Source organism: Helicoverpa zea, chromosome 7 (genome assembly GCF_022581195.2).
Source record: "Helicoverpa zea isolate HzStark_Cry1AcR chromosome 7, ilHelZeax1.1, whole genome shotgun sequence".
In the NCBI taxonomy this organism is placed as follows: domain Eukaryota; kingdom Metazoa; phylum Arthropoda; class Insecta; order Lepidoptera; family Noctuidae; genus Helicoverpa; species Helicoverpa zea.
The window spans coordinates 3,083,778-3,102,541 of record NC_061458.1 but is presented as its reverse complement, the minus strand read 5'-3'; the positions used below and the strand labels follow the sequence as shown (position 1 = coordinate 3,102,541).

Here is an 18,764-nt window from a genome sequence, read left to right as displayed (position 1 = left end):
GGTTACCCTTGGGAGATCCTATGAAGGGAATTATTAAATGCATTTTCTTTTTGTAATTCAAATTGTATTTTTAATCAGTAGCGTGTACTAGCAAATCTAGGTTTTTTATTGACCTATATTCATCACAAAATGATTAATAATTAATTATATGTACATATTTACATGAACTAAAAATAAACTTATATATACAACTAAAAACAATTATAAAATGGCATCAAATAACTCCTCATCGCTGCCCACCGGGAGTGTACCCAAGAGGCTGGCAGCATTGCCACGTTGGATGGCAATGCTTAATTTTTGACCAAAATAAAAACCAGCCTTTGAGTCACTTGAAGTGTCAGCAAGTCGCTTTGCCAGATCTTTAAAAAGCAGATGAGCACTTGGACCCTACGGCCCGAGGGTTTCAACCCCAAACGGCTCAAAGGTATATTTGGGTACTATATTTGCGCCGTTTGAGGTTTTTTATTTAGTTCATCATCAGCCTTTTTATCGTACCACTGCTGGGCATAGGCCTGCTCTCCCGTAGAGAAGCATTGAGCCTTACCAACCACGTTTTGAAATCAAATCAAAATACCTTCATTTATTTTCAAGCTACATTGGCCCATAGTATATATATTATTTTACACACAATTTTTACTATTGTACAATAAGTTTTACTCACTTACAATGTGTACATATATATTTTTACTTTGTTCAGGTACCAAGCCATCGTAAGACCAATGAGGCCGAGGATGTCGAAGACCTGTTCCCTGGTGATGATCGCCTGTATCTGGATCAGTGGTATGCTGCTGGCGATACCCTGCTTACTGTACTCAACCACGAAGGAATATAGGTGAGATTTTTGTAGCCTTTTTAGTGGGCTTAATGGGATCAGAGATTTTGTCTTTATAGAATTCCTCCATCTTTCTTTTAAAATCCTTCGTTTAAATTATTGCCCAGCCAGTCAGTCACAGCAGGAAGCATCATACTAGTATCATATTAACACTCCGACAAAATCTTTGTTTTTTTTCTGTAGCTTTTTAATTAAGTTTTACACCGATACACACACCTAATTATACTTTAAATACATACCTAGTTATGGCCACAATATTATTCATGAGCTTTTTTGTCAGTTTATGCATAATTTACCTTAATAAAAAAATTATTCGTCCGGTTCATTGTAAGCAATGTGCTCAAAAGTGTGTAGCTACGTTAATTTTCACGTCAAAAAAATTATGATAAACATTAAACATGTATTATAAACATTACACCTGTATATGACATTGGTTTGATAAACCATATCAGAGATTTGTGGCCAGCTATAGTCCGATACCCGAACCCTGTGCAGTATTGCATGTAAGCACTAATGAGTTTTGTATCCATGCTTTCGCACGGTTCATATGTACTATCTACGTAGTAGTAGTAGGGTTAAAGCACAAACAGGGACGAGGCGAAAATTATTAATTTAATTTTCATATAAATCCTTAAAAACCTTTCCTAAAAATGACAACATTTTTTCAATGTATACATATATTTTCAATGTATACATATATTTAAAATATTCCAAATGTTTAATGAGGAATGATTAAGTTTAATTCTTCTCATAATCAATTTTTAATATGTAAAAGCGAATAAAAATAATAACGGGATTGTTTCGTCACAAAATTATTTAAATCCAATATTTTTAAAACACTGATACAATAAACTTTTCGAGTAATTGGTATAGGTAAGTGAATTTTAACAACAAGTAAACTAATCAAAGCATATCAGCTGCAGCATATGTTGCAAAATTGAATAATAAACAAAAAAGTAGTGTCAAAGAGACATTGTAGTACTAGCAATAAGCAAAGTCTAGTCACGTATATAACAGCCTACGTGATAAGGCTGGAGTATCGAATAATAATATTTTCAACTTTGAAGAAACTTTCAAGGTATTATCTAGAATCATCATCCTCCTGACCTTATCCCAATGTCATTTGGGGTCGGCGCCGCATATTTTCTCCTTCCATACTCTTCTATCTGCCGTCATCTCACAGGTAACATTATTTCTAACCATATCGACTTTCACACAATCCATCCATCGTTTCTTCGGTCCTCCCCTTCCACTATGTCCGTCCACATTCATACCCAATACTTTCCTTGCAACTTGAGTTTCATGCTCATACAAAGACAGCCGGTTTCCACGCAGCTTTTCTGTTACCGATGCCACTTTCAAACTTCGTCTTATGTTCTCTTTCCTTACTTCATCCAGTCGCGTATTTTCAAGAATATACAAGCAAATATTCCACTGTTCATCGTAGTATTAGAAGTGCCGTTTGTGGAAGAAAATGGCTTATATAAAAGTAACACATGTTACAATAAAATGCAGCATTTAAAAAGATGGTATGTGCTGCAGTTAATGCTGAGAAAATGTATTTCTATGTTTTCTAGTACCTAAATATATACTTTCAAGTACTACAATTTCGAGCACAGAATACGTATCCGTTAATGATAATTGGAGTATGAGTGTAGAGTCTAAGAATTCTTGATGAAGAAAAGTGTCTACTTACGAATATCAGTCTGATGGAGTCACGATGGATTTCAATAACCTATAGGTATATCTGTTGATTTTTACTAGAATTAAGAATTTGATATTACTGGTACGAGGCTAATGTCAAAATTTTATTACTAGAAGGCAAATCAACACATAGATAGGGAATTGACATCCGTTGTTATTGATTACCTGCCAAGTAGATCAACGACAAAGAACCGGACGCGCTTCGACCACTTTGCGGAGCGTCTATGTATTTTTAGATGGCTTAAAAATCTCACGAAGGGAAAGGCTTCTAAAACCTTTCCGATATGGATTACTCTGCGAGCATTTTCAATAATAACTATATTCCTTAATATCTTGCTTGTATTTGTGAAAGTATAGGTGTGGGGAATAATATTATACTTATATATACTTATAATTTATTCCACACATTTTGAAACTTGTACGCTTTTATATATTTCTGAGACATTGTTTACAATAGCGGATTAAATACATTTCCGTAACCATAAATACAAATATACAGTTTGTTTTAAACATAAATGTTATTTATACTTTTTTTTTATTTATTTACATTATTAATTGCAACGTTATTCCGTACGCAATTCCATATAGCAACAAATTGGTCGACTTTTGTTTTTCCAATCAACACCTCGATTGTTTGTTATTTTTTAAATTGGTTACTGTTAGTAAAAATGCCATTACTACATGGTGATTTGGGAATTGTTGGTTAAAACTTTATTGACAAAAGTCTTGAATAAATAAAGTAATTTCTAAATAAAATAAATAAATAATAATAATAATAAATAAATAAAGTAATTTCTAAATAAAATAAATAAATAATAATAATAATAAGCCCCGCAGGGCATCTGAGGCGGATGACGGGGAGTAGCGACCCCGCGGGGCTATATATCCGAGTGCTCCAGGGAGAGTATACTGTCCCCCATCTCCGGCCTGCCGGAGTGAAGCATGACGGGGGATAGGTCTCCCGCCTCTTGGCTTGCCTTCATCGGCCGGTCAGAGTGGAGTCGCTAGAGTAGGGTTAGCAGCCCGCTCGGAGGGTAGGTGCCTCGTGGTAAGTGGCGAGTGGGCCGGTGATGCTGGACCCACAGGGAGCGCGTGATCTGCGTTTAAAGTCCGCCGAGGTATCCTCACCCTTCAGCCGCTCATGTACCTGTTGCCCCCTTGTTGCGATTTAGCGACTGATTCCCGGGGGCCCAGTAAGTGAGTTGGCGAGTCTCCACCTGCCATTTTTACGTGTATTTATTACATTGTTATCGGCAGGTGCCATAGTTCCCGTAGTTTCCCCATTCCTAGTCCACTAGCATCCCATCACAATAGCCCAAGTAGTTTTCATCCATAGTTAGCAATAGTTTAGCACAGAACCGGGGATTGTCCTTGGGTACATTTCTATAGTGTATACAGGGATAATCGTCGGTTTTGTGTCACCATTTCATTAAAGTTGTCTCAAAAGGGCTTCAGCGTGTTGGCTTCGGCCCCACGTTCGCCTCCCAAAAATCCGGGACTCTATAGTCCCGAGGTCTGGTAGAGACATACAAGATAATAATAATATTTTATATATATATTTTTTTGTTTGGTTATTAATGTTTGTTGTGCACTTTTTTTGAATCTACCCTACCACTATCGAATCTCTCTATGGCTTTAAGGTTGGCTGTAAGAGAACCCAATTCTGGGTTAAGCTCGCCATTGTACATAAACTGTCTGTATTCTTTTTATGTATTTATTGTTAAGTGTGCAATAAAGAATAAGAATAAGAATAAAATAAATAAAGTTAAACCAATACCTACCTGGTATGTATTAAACATGTTTAACATCGCTATTTTTTTTATAGTACAAAAATAGCACACAAACCATAATTAACTTGTATGTTACTGAAAATACGAAAATATCTGCCGGGGTCCTCGGATACATTACCTAAGGAAATAAACAGAATAATTTTCCCTGTTTTACCATAGCTAAGAAGCAAAAAAATCCAAATTAAAAATGAATAAAAATAACCTCATTTAGGCTCACTTAGCTTTATTTGATCAAATATATTCTTAACCTACATACAACTGAAACTCTCTAAGGTAATCATACAATTTAAAGTTAACAAGTTGAAGTACAAACATCATCATCCTCCGAGCCTTTTCCCAACTATTTTGGGATCGGCTTCCAGTCTAACCGGATGAAGCAAGTTGGTACAAACATAAAGCAATTATAAAGACAGATATATAAGTTGTTTTTTTTTTTATTGTTTACAGAGTAAAGTTAAAAGACATAGCAATACAATACTAAAATAGCTCTGGAAAGATCAGGCATTTATGTGGACCCTTTATCATACTCATTAAATCTTAATTTAAAAAGGTTTTAACTAAAAACTGATTGTGGATTTCTAACACTTACTTACGCGAATATTAAATGGATGACATGGATTGACGGATTTTACCGCGGTTATATTAATATTATTTAATACCAATTTTTCGGATCCTTTACAGGATCCATGGTCACGGGCAAACTAAGGTGTTGGTCGTCTTGATATTATCGTATTAAATAATATTAATATAACCGTGATAAAATCCTTAAAAGTAGTTTTATTTAAAAACTGATTGGCTGTATATACAATACAAGCTGTTGATTTGCATCCGTGCCATAGTTAAGGACGTAATTATGCTAATGATTCTCGACCCAAATCAAGAAAAAAATTGGTACGTATTTTTTTTTTTTTTTTCGGAATTCCGTTAATTTCATATAGCCGTATTTGAACTTGACGCGTGTGTTACTGGCCTTAAAACCGTGCTGCGCCCTCACACAAACGCAAACACAAAGCACACGCAACGATCATTCATAATTTTCATTCATTAAATTGGATTACTTCTGGAATACTACGACATTACAATGACAAAAAAAGCAGTACATATTAGCTATTTCCCGTCTACTGTAATTCCAATCGATTATTTACGTATTTTATGACCTCCTCCTGAAGTATGGCACAAATGCAAATCAACACCTTGTATATCATACAAATACCTTCATGAAACTCGCCTATTAAAAATTTCAAAAATGCCTTTGTCACCCCAAGCTGTGCAGTGCAGTGTACTGTGCCAAATTTTAATTAAAACGTCTGGTTTTCATCTGTGCAGGTCGAAAGGTATCCTCAAAACTGCATGCTTGCTCTCGTGGCCCGACGGACTGCCAGACGTCTCGTACATGGATTTTGTGTGAGTATTCAAATTTCGAATTGTAGATACCTATACAATAGGGGTACCGAATGTTTGGTGTAGTTGACAGCTGTCAATTTTCAAATTATGAAAGCATTTTTGTATAGTAAGTTCAACTCAGTCTTGCGCGCGGCCTTATGTGTGGGTAACCCTTGTACATACACAGTGACTTTGTGTGCGTGACAAGAGGTACAGTCGGGTACAAATACAGTTATTTAGGGGTTACGGCTGTTTAAAGAAAAACAGTTATTACGTAATTTAATGTTTATTTATTTATAATGATTCTGAATCGCTACTTGAAAAATCAAATGATGAATTTTCGGATTCGCTACTCTCACCGAGGTAAATTATAAATTTTGACTCCATGTCAAAATGTCTATAGTATTTTTCTTTTTTCTTTTGTACATGTCGACAAGTATTACCCAACATCCCTTCATCAATATGACTTAAACGTTCATTTATGAGTTTCATTATTTTATGACATTTTATTTATGACATTATGCGAAGCAATATTATTTTTTAAAATTCCTCACACATTTTGTTTACATTATTATACTAGATTATACGTCTTTTTACATTCTTAGTCCACACTTTTATTTATTGTCCGCGTACCCCGAGATCTAGAAAATATATAAGGAGTATTTAATTCATCTTAGATATTTCACCTCATTTATTTCTTAGATACTGTCAACGTCAATTTGAAAAAACTTATGAGAAAATAATGAAAAACTGTAAAATGTAATAATAAAAAGCTTTGAATGTTGTTTCATTTTTTGAAACGCTACCTGACTCCTTAAACATTTTCTCCGTGAAGAACTAGACATTTTCGTAAACGACTGTACCCATAACAAAAAGCGATAAGAACACGTCATGCTCGGACGACGTCACTGTCACACGAATGAAAGTTGTATATTTACAAGCCGACGCACACATAGGGCCGCGCGCAAATCTGAGTTGAACTATCTATACTGCCTGCAGAATTGTAAACTGCACAAAACATTCGGCACCCTTATACATTGATTTTTAGTAGATTTTTCTGTTGTTGCTTATTATAGTTTTGGAACACTGATTCGGATCTAAAGTATGAATTGAAGGAGGTGTAATTTTCAATCGACCTATTTTATTTTAGCCCACTGTGGGATATACATACTTGTCTTTAAGTTATTTAAAAAACCGTTGATAATTTCGAAGTTGAATCAGTTCAGCCTGTAGTTTAAATCAATTATAATATTAAGAGTTCAGTCACGTTTCCTTTAAACACGTCGTTTTAAGAACTCAACAAAACTTACACGATAAAGAGTACTACAGTTTGAAGTTTACCGGCAACAAATACGTGTTCATACTCGTACATAGAGACTTAATTTCATAACTTACCTACCATTTAAAACTTTACCATAGCAAGTTTGTAAACGAAGTTTTTAATAACCAGACAAACATGTTCCACGTGCACTCCAATCTGAACTTCCATTAGTTTCTAGATCTTCGAGAATTAAATTAGAACCAAGTTTATAATAGGGGAAAGTTATTTCAATGATTTAACTTAACTAACTCTGTTGGTTAGTAATGAAATCTTGTAATAGAATTTTAACTTACTCTCACTACCCTTAGTTAATTTATAGAAATTTGATTTGTTTGATTTGTTAGAAAATGTGTGTGGTTGTAGTCAAAGAGCTCGTATAATATCGATGCTGACGAATTATAAATCAAGTTTTTAATAGACTACATATAATGGCTTACATTGTTTTCTTGGTCAGCAACTTGAAGATTTTGGAGAATTGCTTGATAAACAAACTCATGTGGTGAAGTTATTTATATTTATTTTTTATAAAACTTTCCCGAAAGAAAAAGGTTAGAGTTTTGAAATTCGCTGAAGCGCCGATGCTCGAGTTGATCGTAGTCAGTTGGGCGGTAATAACTTTATTATTTCGATTGAAATGCAGACAAGATTCTCTTCAGTTCTATAAGTTTTGAATTGATCTCTTAATAAGTTTTGTCTTTTATTATGTAAAATAAGAATGCTTTTTTGACGGAAACTTATGACTCGATTCAGTACTTAGGTATTCCCAAATTATTGGAAAGGTAACTATGTTACAGATACGATTAATTACCCGTTATAACCCAGTGCCGAAGGAACTATTTCCAGCCCACAGATAAAAGTAGCTTTTCATTTTCATTTTTCAGATGAAACTGTTTAGTAGCTTTGGCGTAAAAGTCGGATAGAAAGATATATTAACAGACAGAGTTACTTTCGCATTTCAAATATTTGTAAGGATAATGCGAAGCCCATGTTTATAATTCTGTCTGAAATAGTTTATATTTCCTCGAATTATCGATAGCTCACATATCTTTCCTAGAAAAGGGATATTCGGCTTGTTATACAAGTACTTCAAAGATGATTGTGTGTATCGCTCATCAACCTTTATAGGAATAAGACCTATTCAATATACAGGGATTACAAAACGAGATAATAGGTTATTTTCCAAGAACCAGCTTTTCCTTTCTGAGAAATCAGACTCAATTTTCTGCTAAGAGCTCTTGAATAAATTTAATTTAATTTTACATTATATTAATTTCAAAGAAAGAAATAATACTTTTTCAATTATCTTGTCACCTCTTGACAAGGTTGTTAAAATTTCCGTTTCAGTGTCGTCAAGTTAAGGAACGTGTAAACTTCTTCTGTGCTCTATAACTTTCTCTAACTTCTGCCAATCTATACATATCATAAAATGATAGGAAAGTCAAAACTGTACATTGAATATTTTTTTTAAAGAATACTTGAGGGGTGATCCATAATTGATTTTGAACCCAAATATATCGTTTTTAGAATTTTTGTCTGTATGTCTGTTTATCTGTTTGTCTGTATGTTTGTCCCGGATAAACTCAAAAAGTGCTGCATGGATTTAAATCAAATTTTGCATGACTATTACCTGGGGGCCGGTTCAACACATAGGCTATATATTATCACGCTATCACCTACGGGGGTTGAGCAATGAATGATTAAATAAACGAAATTGGAAATTCTATATTGCTCACGCAGACGAAGACGCGGGCAACAGCTAGTAATTGAATATTTAAAACACATATGCGTAGTCTGGCATTTATAATTATCACAGGACCAAAATAAGTTGTAGAGTATTTCAACGCACAGAACCAAAGAAGTAAACAAAATAAGTCCAATTCAAGACACGTTTTCAATTAGCTAGAAATAGGTACCGTCATTTATGTCTTAGTATTGGACAACAGTAACTGAGTTATGATGAAGGAAAATATCTTGAAGAAACCTGGACTTTAAAACCTGAAATCCAAAATTCGCCTTAAGCAAGCATGGAGATTAATGTTTATTTCTTCTCTGAGAGAGAAGAGGGTGTGATAATAAAAAAGCTGGGTAGGTACCCAATTTTACAAACGTTCATCATCCTCCGAGCCTTTTTTCCAACTATATTGGGGTCGGCTTCCAGTCTAACCAGATTCAGCAGATTACCAGTGCTTTACAAGGAGCAACTGCCTATCTGACCTCCTCAACCCAGTTACCCGGGCAACCCGATACTCCTTGGTTGGACTGACAACACTGACTGACAATTTTACAAACGTTATTATAAACCTGAAACGAAACTTGGTAGTAGATAATAAAGCTTTCATGTCGGAATAAAATATATAGGGTGCGTTAATATTATAATAGCGTATTAAACAGACATAATCTAGTCCGAAACATTACATTCAATTATTCAAAGGCGATTTCTATCAATCCCTCAATACATTTCGCTTAATCTATTAAATCCGAACTAAGCAATACCTATTGTAATACAATTTACATTTCAATGAGCAAGTAACACTATTGGTTTAGCCATTTGTGGCTAATACGTGTTAGATAAGTAACAGTCCTTGTTTCTTGTCATTTCTCATTGTATTGGCAAATAATGGGATGGCCGAAATGGGTATTCATTTGTTTTTTATTCTTATGGTAAAGGGCGTTTGTGTACCTATTAAATCTCTACTAATATTTTAAATGCGCAAGTAACTCTGTCTGTCTGTCTGTTACGCTTTCACGTCCAAACCACTGAACTGATTTTAATAAAATTTGGTACAGAGATAGAGTTGACCTTGAGAAAGAACATAGGATAGTTTTTTTCCCAGACTTATGAAGAATTCTCTTGGAAACGCGATATAACCGAACACTACGCGAGCGAAGCCGCGGGCGGAAGCTAGTTATTACTGAATAAATGAGACGAAGGAAATACATAACTATAATACTTGTGGGATGTCATGTAATTTTGAATTCAATCTTGGGTATTTTGTGAGGTTAAGTATACTTGAAGATTGCTTCGAAAAAATTTAAAAACAATTCAAAAAATAAGTCAAACAAGGCAAATAATGGAATAAAAAATTGTTTCTGTTCAGTTACATGAATATTGTTGAGTTTGTGTAAATAAAGGTTATGATAAAGAAAATAACAATCATTTGTTTTATAGTGACAAATCGTACCGTATTTATTACGTACTGAGTGGATTTTCTATCGAGTAAGGACACAGTGAACAGTAATGTTTTATTCTTCTAATATATTGCAGTCACCAAGTTGCCTTCTCAAGCTGTGCACAACGATAAGTTAAAAATATATCGCCTTACATCAGACACTTATAAATTGTCTGAATTCAATATTTAACACTGGTTGTTTCCCGTGGTTAAACCCACGTCCCATGGGAACTACTGCCCATATCTGGACAAAATATAGCCTATGTCACTTGGCAATAATGTAGCTTCCCAACAGAGAAATAATAATTTAAAACTATTCAGTAGTGTCGAAGTCTTTAGGGTACAAAGAACCGACACAAAACTTTCCTCTTTATAAAATCAGTTAACATGAAAATAGGAGATGGAATATTTATTTCAATAAATTCAACTAAACCTTGATAAACAAAGGGACTGCAAGATATTAGTCCTTTATATCGTCTAGACATATGATAGCGAACCCTTTGCTAGATAACAATGAGCGTCCGATTTCTGAAGCTACTCTAAGAGACCAAGAGCTCTTATCATGCGCGGTTTTACTAAGGACGGTGTTACACTGCTCAAATGTATCAGGGACCACATTTATTCATTACCTATTGAAAACTTTAGTAAATACACTGAAATACATGAGTTTTTTTTAATGTCTGCAAGAAATATTATACGGGCAATTCATGCGGGTTTTTAATAAAGTGCGGACTTCATTACGTACACAAATACCTCACATTATGAGGAATTTTTACCAAAATTGTTTACCCTTATTATTTTGCTTGCGAAAAAAATGTTTTGTAATCCACAAGATTTCAGAAACACTACAAATTCAATGAATGCGTATTACAAAAACATAATAGTGTAACACCACCCTAGGGTTAAGGGATAATGGTAATGATTTGTGTAGTTATTCGTGAGAGAAGATAATATATTATGATACGAATAGTGATATCCTATTGTGTGTTTTAGACAAGAATGGAACGGGTTTGATATCATAATTTGATTGGATTATGATTGAGAACAATTTGTGTTTTTGTCCTGAAAATAGATTGCGTGATTGGATTGAAATAAAATACACATCATAGACTATTTTATGAAAAAGATAGAAATGTTTGATTTTTCAAATAATGCCGATAATTTACTAATTTTTGTTAATACATTTTTTGAGCTAATCAGAGATGCGATTATTATGAAATCACTCATGTTTTGAATAACTTTACTTAATACCATCTCTACTCTTACAACGTTTTTAAGTGAAAAATACGAAATAATCGTCCAATTACGTCAAAATAATTTGATAGGTGCTCATTTACTTCTAATTTCTTTCTAAAAACGCACCAAAACAGAAAATTAATTATTCAAGTCTATTCCAAGATCCGCCCACTTACAAAAAGTCTCAAAATACATGAGAATGCTCAAAGCATATTATTCCGATTGACGCGATTAGTATTCCGTGCACTAAATCCCTAGAGTGGTTACGGGTAATCTGAGCACAGTGAGCACAGTTCCCTATAATACAAGTTACTTTTGTGTTCACGCCGACTAATGAGGAATCTCTTGTTATTCTGGATAACTCTTATTATTCTAACTTATTTCGGTTCCTTCGATTCTCTTAGGACACGGAGATGGATATGTAATTTCAAGAAGGAACTTATAAAAATATGCTAGTGGAATAGCTGAATACAAAGTCTTATTACAAAATCCAATAATTTCATCGATAGAAGAAGTGGGATTATTATCAATTTGTGTTCGTAGGTACAAGTCAAAAAGGGCTATGGATAAGAGATAAAGGCGGAAGCAAATTGAGATACAAATAAAGAAAAACCAATGTTGTCATGACCAGTCTAGCTTCTCAAAAATATAATAAGACCAAATTAACAATTAAGAACCACTTTTTCAATAAAATAGCTAAGTTTTTATGGACATACAAAAGCCTCTGAAAAGCTCAATTTAGCCTCACTAAATAACATTATAAAAGACAGGAAAGCGGATAAAAATATTTTCCAATTTATTTGAAGGAGCAGAGCGCTAGTAATATTTTCCGCCGTATAAAATTGAATTTCGTGAATCGCCCCAAACGAGTTTCATAGCAGAAACTATTTTAGCGTCACGTTCACAGCTATTGTCTTGGTTTATTTTCAAACTGGGGACATTCTTGATAATATAATAGTATGTACTATGAATAGGACAACCTATAAGTGTGAAAAGTCAACGTAAATAGTTAGATTTACTTTATTAGGTACACCAATTTATACATTTCTGATCTTGGAATGAATTGAAGTAGGTGACATAATGGGCGGTCTTATCGCTAAGAGCGATCTCTTCTAGACAACCTTACCGTAACCGTAAACATAACATTATTAGGTATTCAGTTATTTAAGATAGGCAGTTGTATTAGTGGTTGTTATTATTTTGAATATCATTATTATGTAGGTAAATTGTTTTAAATATTTTCTTGGGATTTATATTTCCGAATGTCGCAATTGACACCGAATCAAACTCTGTTATTAACCCTACATAGCTTAGGAACAAAAGGGTAACAAATGGACATACATTATTTCTACCTATGTTTGACTTTAGTCTACAGAGCTAGTTTCTTGTTTGTTAGGACAATATTGTTAAATTAATGTTTGGTCCCGAACAAATAGTTTCGTTTCTGAGTTTATTTTTAATTGTCCCTCTTTATTAGCTTTTGAGAACTGTATTTCATTTTTCTATTTGTTCAAACTACCTACATATAGGAACCTTTGAGTTAGAGAAATGTTATTTGATTTCTTTAAAATTGGTATCTTGCCAGAATTGTATCTAAGTATTCCATGCTACTGATGATATTGTAATTTTATTCAGGTTCAAACATAGTAACCAAAAATTGTATTTCCGCCCCTATCTTGAAGAGTGCAGGAATAATTTTAGAAATACTAGCTTCCATCAAAAGTTTCACCCGCGTCCTGTGGGTATTAACTCCGTGAACCCAGATAAAAATGTATTCTACACTTCCTTCAATATATGGGTTAAAACACTGAAAATAATTTAATAGGACCCTTTGAATATTTGAATTTGTAAAGTAGTCCCTGGGATTAGCACTTTCAAACAAACAAACGCCAGCTTTATAATATAGTATTTACTTTACATATTGTATGAACTGAGAGCTGTGAAGTTTGTGGCAAATTTTAATTAAAAATAATACTTGTGTTATTTATTTCAGTAATACTAGTTTCGTGGTTCTTGTACATTATTATGTTCTCACCAAAATGTTTAGCTTTCGTAGAAAATTAAGGACTAGTGGTAAAGCTGACATAAAAGCCTCGAATTCACATTCAGTTCAAACCTCTTCTTTTTTACTGACTTTTAAGTCGGGCTTTTTCTAGGAGACCTATTGCACTGTTGTGCGTATAATATGTTTGTGTGTAACATGTTAGGTTTTCAGCATAGTAATTGTCAGACCTGGGATAAATTTTTAGGTACATTTTTGTAGTCGGTTTACATATACATTTATTATATGTATACAGATGAATTCGCTGGTTATCATGTCTCACCATTTTTGAGATCACTCCATTGAACATTATTATAAATCTGTTACTTTAAAGTCTACAAGATTATTATTATTCTTTACTAGCTTCCGCCAGCGGCTTCGCCCGCGTGGTGTGTTGATAAAAAGTAGCCTATGTGTTAATCCAGGGTATCACCTATCTACATACCGAATTTAAATCAAATCGGTCCAGCCGTTTTTGCGTGATTGAATAACAAACATACATCCATACATTCTCACAAACTTTCACATTTATAATATAAGTAAGATATAAGTAAGAAGTAAGATTGCACACACAGATATTTTAAAACACACAGAACACAGAGAGGTTATGTAAACCTTATTCTTAAAGGTCTCAAAAAAGGTTTTTTTTTCATCCCAGGTACCAGGTGTTATTCTTTGTGGTGACATATGCGATCCCAATGCTGGGGATGACGTTTTTCTACTCAGCGATGGGTAAGGTGCTGTGGGGTTCCGGCTCTATAGGCGAGCTGACGCAGCGACAAGTCGACTCGATACGGTCGAAAAGGAAGGTATGTAGAGAGTAATATTAATAAAAATATCTTTTACTTAGTTCTTTTATAGCCAAGGAAATCACCTGCTTAGCCTTTTTCCAAATTTCTTGAGGTCGGCTTCCAGTATATCTGGATGCAGCTCTACTTGTGTTTTACATGAAACGACTGCCTATCTGACTTTCTCATTCCAATCCGGGCAACTTGATACCTCTTGGTATGGTTGTCAGAATTTCTGGCTGTCATTTGAACAGATTTGGTATTCGCAATATAAAAGCTGTTCAAATAACAGCCGGTACCTACTAATCGGGCAATTTATCGGGCGGAATGTCAGACTTTTGCTGAATAACACCTCTGCTCCCTTTCTTCGTTCCTTTGTATTCTTAAGTCATGGAAACTCTTCCCAATAACAATATAGCCCCTCCAGGCATGATTATCAGCTTAAGATTTCTAGCTTCTTGGTTACACATGACACGCATATTTTAACGTTAATATCTGCTTCATGTATGTAACATTGCCGAAATATTATCTTAGTATCACAGAGGGATCCAAATCTTCTTGGAATTTCTATTTTATATTTAAAATGTAAAAAAAAAACATTTTGAACCAAGCTTTTATTAAAATGTCCTGAAACTAATTGAGTAAAGCAAAACTTTAAGTTATTACATAACGTAAAACGTTGTCGCTACAAAATACTTAAAATTGCTTTCTTCAAGGTAGTCTGCTTTTAAATATCTGATATTACGTAACTGAAATTCCCTTACTTTAGTAAGTTTGTACCGCTGTATTTTGTGATAACTACAAAGCAACTTATTCAGACCACGAGTTGTTCAAAATCGGGTTTTAAGTAGTTATATTATACTTTATTTACATAGATGTTTACATAGGTATTTACAATATATAAAAAATATCCTAGTAAAACATTAAAGAAAACACTATACCTAATTATCTAAAACGCGTCAAAAAATTTATCCCCATTGCTGTTAACTGGGAGCGTACCCAAGAGGCTGGCACCGTTACCTCGTTGGATGGCCATGCTGATCCTTTGTTCAGTCGGGTTGCAAGGTGTAGGTACCAAAAATTAACGAAGCAAGTTCTGTCCATATAAAAACAAATACCTATCGTCAGTGTTCTTCGACCAAAACTTCTCGATGCTCCTCGTAACAACGATGCAGTGTTGTTGCCAAACCAATGTTTTATTCAATTTAGTTTCGCTCACGTTGTGTTTGTTCACGTTCGGACTGCTAAAGTGGAGACAATGAGGTTCTACTGGCAATGTGCCAGTGGGACAGTCGGAAAATCGCTGGTTTTACTGTTGGTACTTTTTTGAAAGTTTCTGAATGAATGGTGTACCTTTTAGAGTTGTGCCAGCTTCTTCTGATTATCTGGTTGTTGTGTAAGTCTTCTGTTAAAAAATCAAAAGTTTTTATAAAGGACTAGCCGTTTTCCTCCGATTCCGTTGTATCTAATGCCCCTATCGAGATAAAATATAGCCTATGTCTCAGTTGACAAAATATTTCGTCTTTATCGTATTAGTATAGATGTTCCACATCTTATAGTAACGGTTTATTTTATTACAAGAATATCCTACTACCTGTTTAAATTCGAAGACCCCTACAAATTACCCTATGTCCCCACGTAGCTGGCAATTTCCATACAAAACAGCTGCAACCCTCCAACCAAATAATGGGCGCCACAAGTGTTCAGTTTTCGAGCGATAAAACTACACAGTACCGTTTACTACACAGCTAAGAACTACTTATGGTACTACAATGTGTCGGTACAGTTCAACTGTTGATCGCATAAACTGAATATAAGTGGCGCCCATAACCACGAAACTTTTATGGACGTTTAATTTGAACACGGTAAAGAGCTCGTGGCTCATAAGATCAGGGGATCATAAGGTTAAGCAACGCTTGGCGCGGACGGTCCGTGGATGGGTGACTGTGTTGTCATGACAAGTTCTTCCGTGTTTCAAAAGGCACGAGTAAGTTGGAGGGTAAGGGGTAGTCAAAAGCCAGAAAGTCTGACAAACAGTCTTACCAAGGGTTGCCCGGGTAACTGGGTTGAGGAGATAGTAGCTCCATGTTAAACGCTGATACTCAACCTCATGAGACTGGAAGCCGACCTCAACATAGTTAGGAAAAGGCTCTGCAGATGAGGTAGATGATGAGTGGCGCCCATACTCATGAAACTTTTATCGTTATTTACTTTTGAACATCATTAATTTTGTTCGCAGGTTGTGAAAATGTTCATCCTAGTGATAGTAATCTTCGGTATCTGCTGGCTGCCTTACCACTCATACTTCATATACACACACTTCAACCCGTCAATATTGTACATGAAGTATGTGCAGCATATGTACCTCGGCTTCTATTGGTTAGCCATGGCGAATGCGATGGTTAACCCCATCATTTACTACTGGATGAATGCCAAGTAAGTTTCAATATTTAATTAAATATTTCTCATTATATTCACAATAGCATTCTATGTTTGGCCCCAGTTATCTATAATAAAATACCAAAAGAAATAAAAACTGAATTTAAAACTATTTAAAATACATTTGAAAAAATATCTAATTGAGAGGTGCTACTATAGCTTGACAGACTTCCTAAACACCTAATATTATGACATTTTTTCTTTACAATCATATTACATTACATTACAATCATATTACATTACAATCATATTTGTACGCTGTTTAATAACGGCAAAACATGATGATTCTTATTTATTATACCTTTAACACCTTGTATATTCATGTTTTACAAATAAAATATCTTTTATCTTTTTATCTTTATCTTTTATTATTTAGATCTGAGCTTCAAACCATACAGCCAGAATTGTGTTGCTGGGGAGTTTGTTCCGCCACTTCTTCTTCCCAGCAAAAACACATAACACACAGAAGTGCTAAAGGGCGAGCGTTTTGGGGGCTGTCTTTTGTAAAGACCATCAAATAGTGCTGAGTTTTAGCCTACTTTGAATAAATAATTTTTTATCTAGATTTATTAAGGGTTAAAAAAGGCATGAAAGTACGCACATTTTTATTGAGGGCCTGAAAACGAGTGTTATGAATCGCATTTCTATAGGCGTAACGTCTTTATTTAAGCCAATTTGTATCAAAAGCAAATTCATTTGGTTGTAACTCAATCCTTAGGCTAGACAATGGACCACAATAGGATTTGAAAAACCGATAAAAATAAGCACATGAATTCTGCCGTCGTTATTAAGAAAGGCACAACTAACATTTTACAAATGTTGAGAAAATCGAGTTTAAAATATTTTTTGAATTTTGTTAAAAAAAAACACGTTTAAAATGTGTTTTTCGAAATTAATTGCATAATTCTTTTTAACTTAACATAAAAAATAACAAAAAAGAAGCAATATTCTGTTGAAAAGGCACATATAACCAAATAAAATTTTTAGTAAAATTTACGATGAAAAGGCATATTTTCTTAATTGTGTCTTTTCATTGTAATTTTTTAAAATGAATATATAGGTGCAGAAAATATTAGAATGAATTCATAACGCCGATGTGCCTTTTTTATATAGCATTTATTAGCGTAGGGGTAAATAGAAAAGGCATAACTGCCAGTTGTGACTTTTCTTTCTACATTAATTGCCAAAATGTTGGTTCCATTAAATATATCGATAGTAAAAATTTAAAATAAAAGTCACATCATACAATATGCCTTTTTATTGTAATAAAACTTAAAAAGTGATGTAGTTGTGCCCTTTAAGCTTATGCTATCTCTGTTTATTTTGCAGCTAAAAATCCACAAAAAATCAGGCAGATAGGCCTTTTTTTCCTGATTCCGAATATGTATATAACTCATTTTGACAAAAAATGTTAGTTGTGCCCTTTTTCGGTAGCACGGCAGAATTGTTTGTTAATAAACCTTTCAATAGATGAGCACAATAATTGGTGGATTTTAATTAAATATGGGTTACCAGTACTTCATTGTTAAGACTCATTGAAGGGATATTTTGGTCCCCAAAATGGAATCGTAATCGGTCCCTCAGAACTATTAACCATTCGAAAATCGTATATTAATTCTTGTAATGATAGGTTTATGTAGTTCCAACTGAAAATTGACTAGTGATGTGAAAACCGATTGTTTTGTATCGATAAAATAACCGAATGAATAGTTTAGGTTCCGAATATGTGAATGGTTTTCAGAAAATTAATCATATGGATATTTGCAAGTAAACACAGGGTTTTGTTATTCAGTAATCAGTATAAATTCTTTATAATAATTTTCTAGTTTACCATTAGATAATTTACTTTAAAAGTAACTGTTTTTCATAATGATTTTGCTATAATTAGAACAATTTTTTTTTTCAATATTTACGCAAATGTCGAATCCCATTCTCTGTAATATGTAATATGACGCAGAACTGCAGCATATTAGTATATTACATAACAGTTTTTAAGAAAAATTCTTAGTACTTTTGAACTAGCATTTACAAAAAAAAAATCACGAGTCTACCTGTCCTTA

General features: G+C 34.0%; 1 protein-coding gene across 1 annotated transcript in view; it reads left to right on the top strand.

Annotated features, from left to right (window-relative positions):
* LOC124631890 (tachykinin-like peptides receptor 86C) overlaps positions 1-18,764 on the top strand; it is a 53,982-nt gene that overhangs the window by 18,901 nt on the left and 16,317 nt on the right. Inside the window, exons 4-7 of the mRNA XM_047166526.1 lie at positions 698-832; positions 5,653-5,730; positions 14,136-14,286; positions 16,505-16,701. Of these exons, the coding sequence (XP_047022482.1) occupies positions 698-832; positions 5,653-5,730; positions 14,136-14,286; positions 16,505-16,701 (561 nt within the window). The remainder of the gene's footprint in view (positions 1-697; positions 833-5,652; positions 5,731-14,135; positions 14,287-16,504; positions 16,702-18,764) is intronic.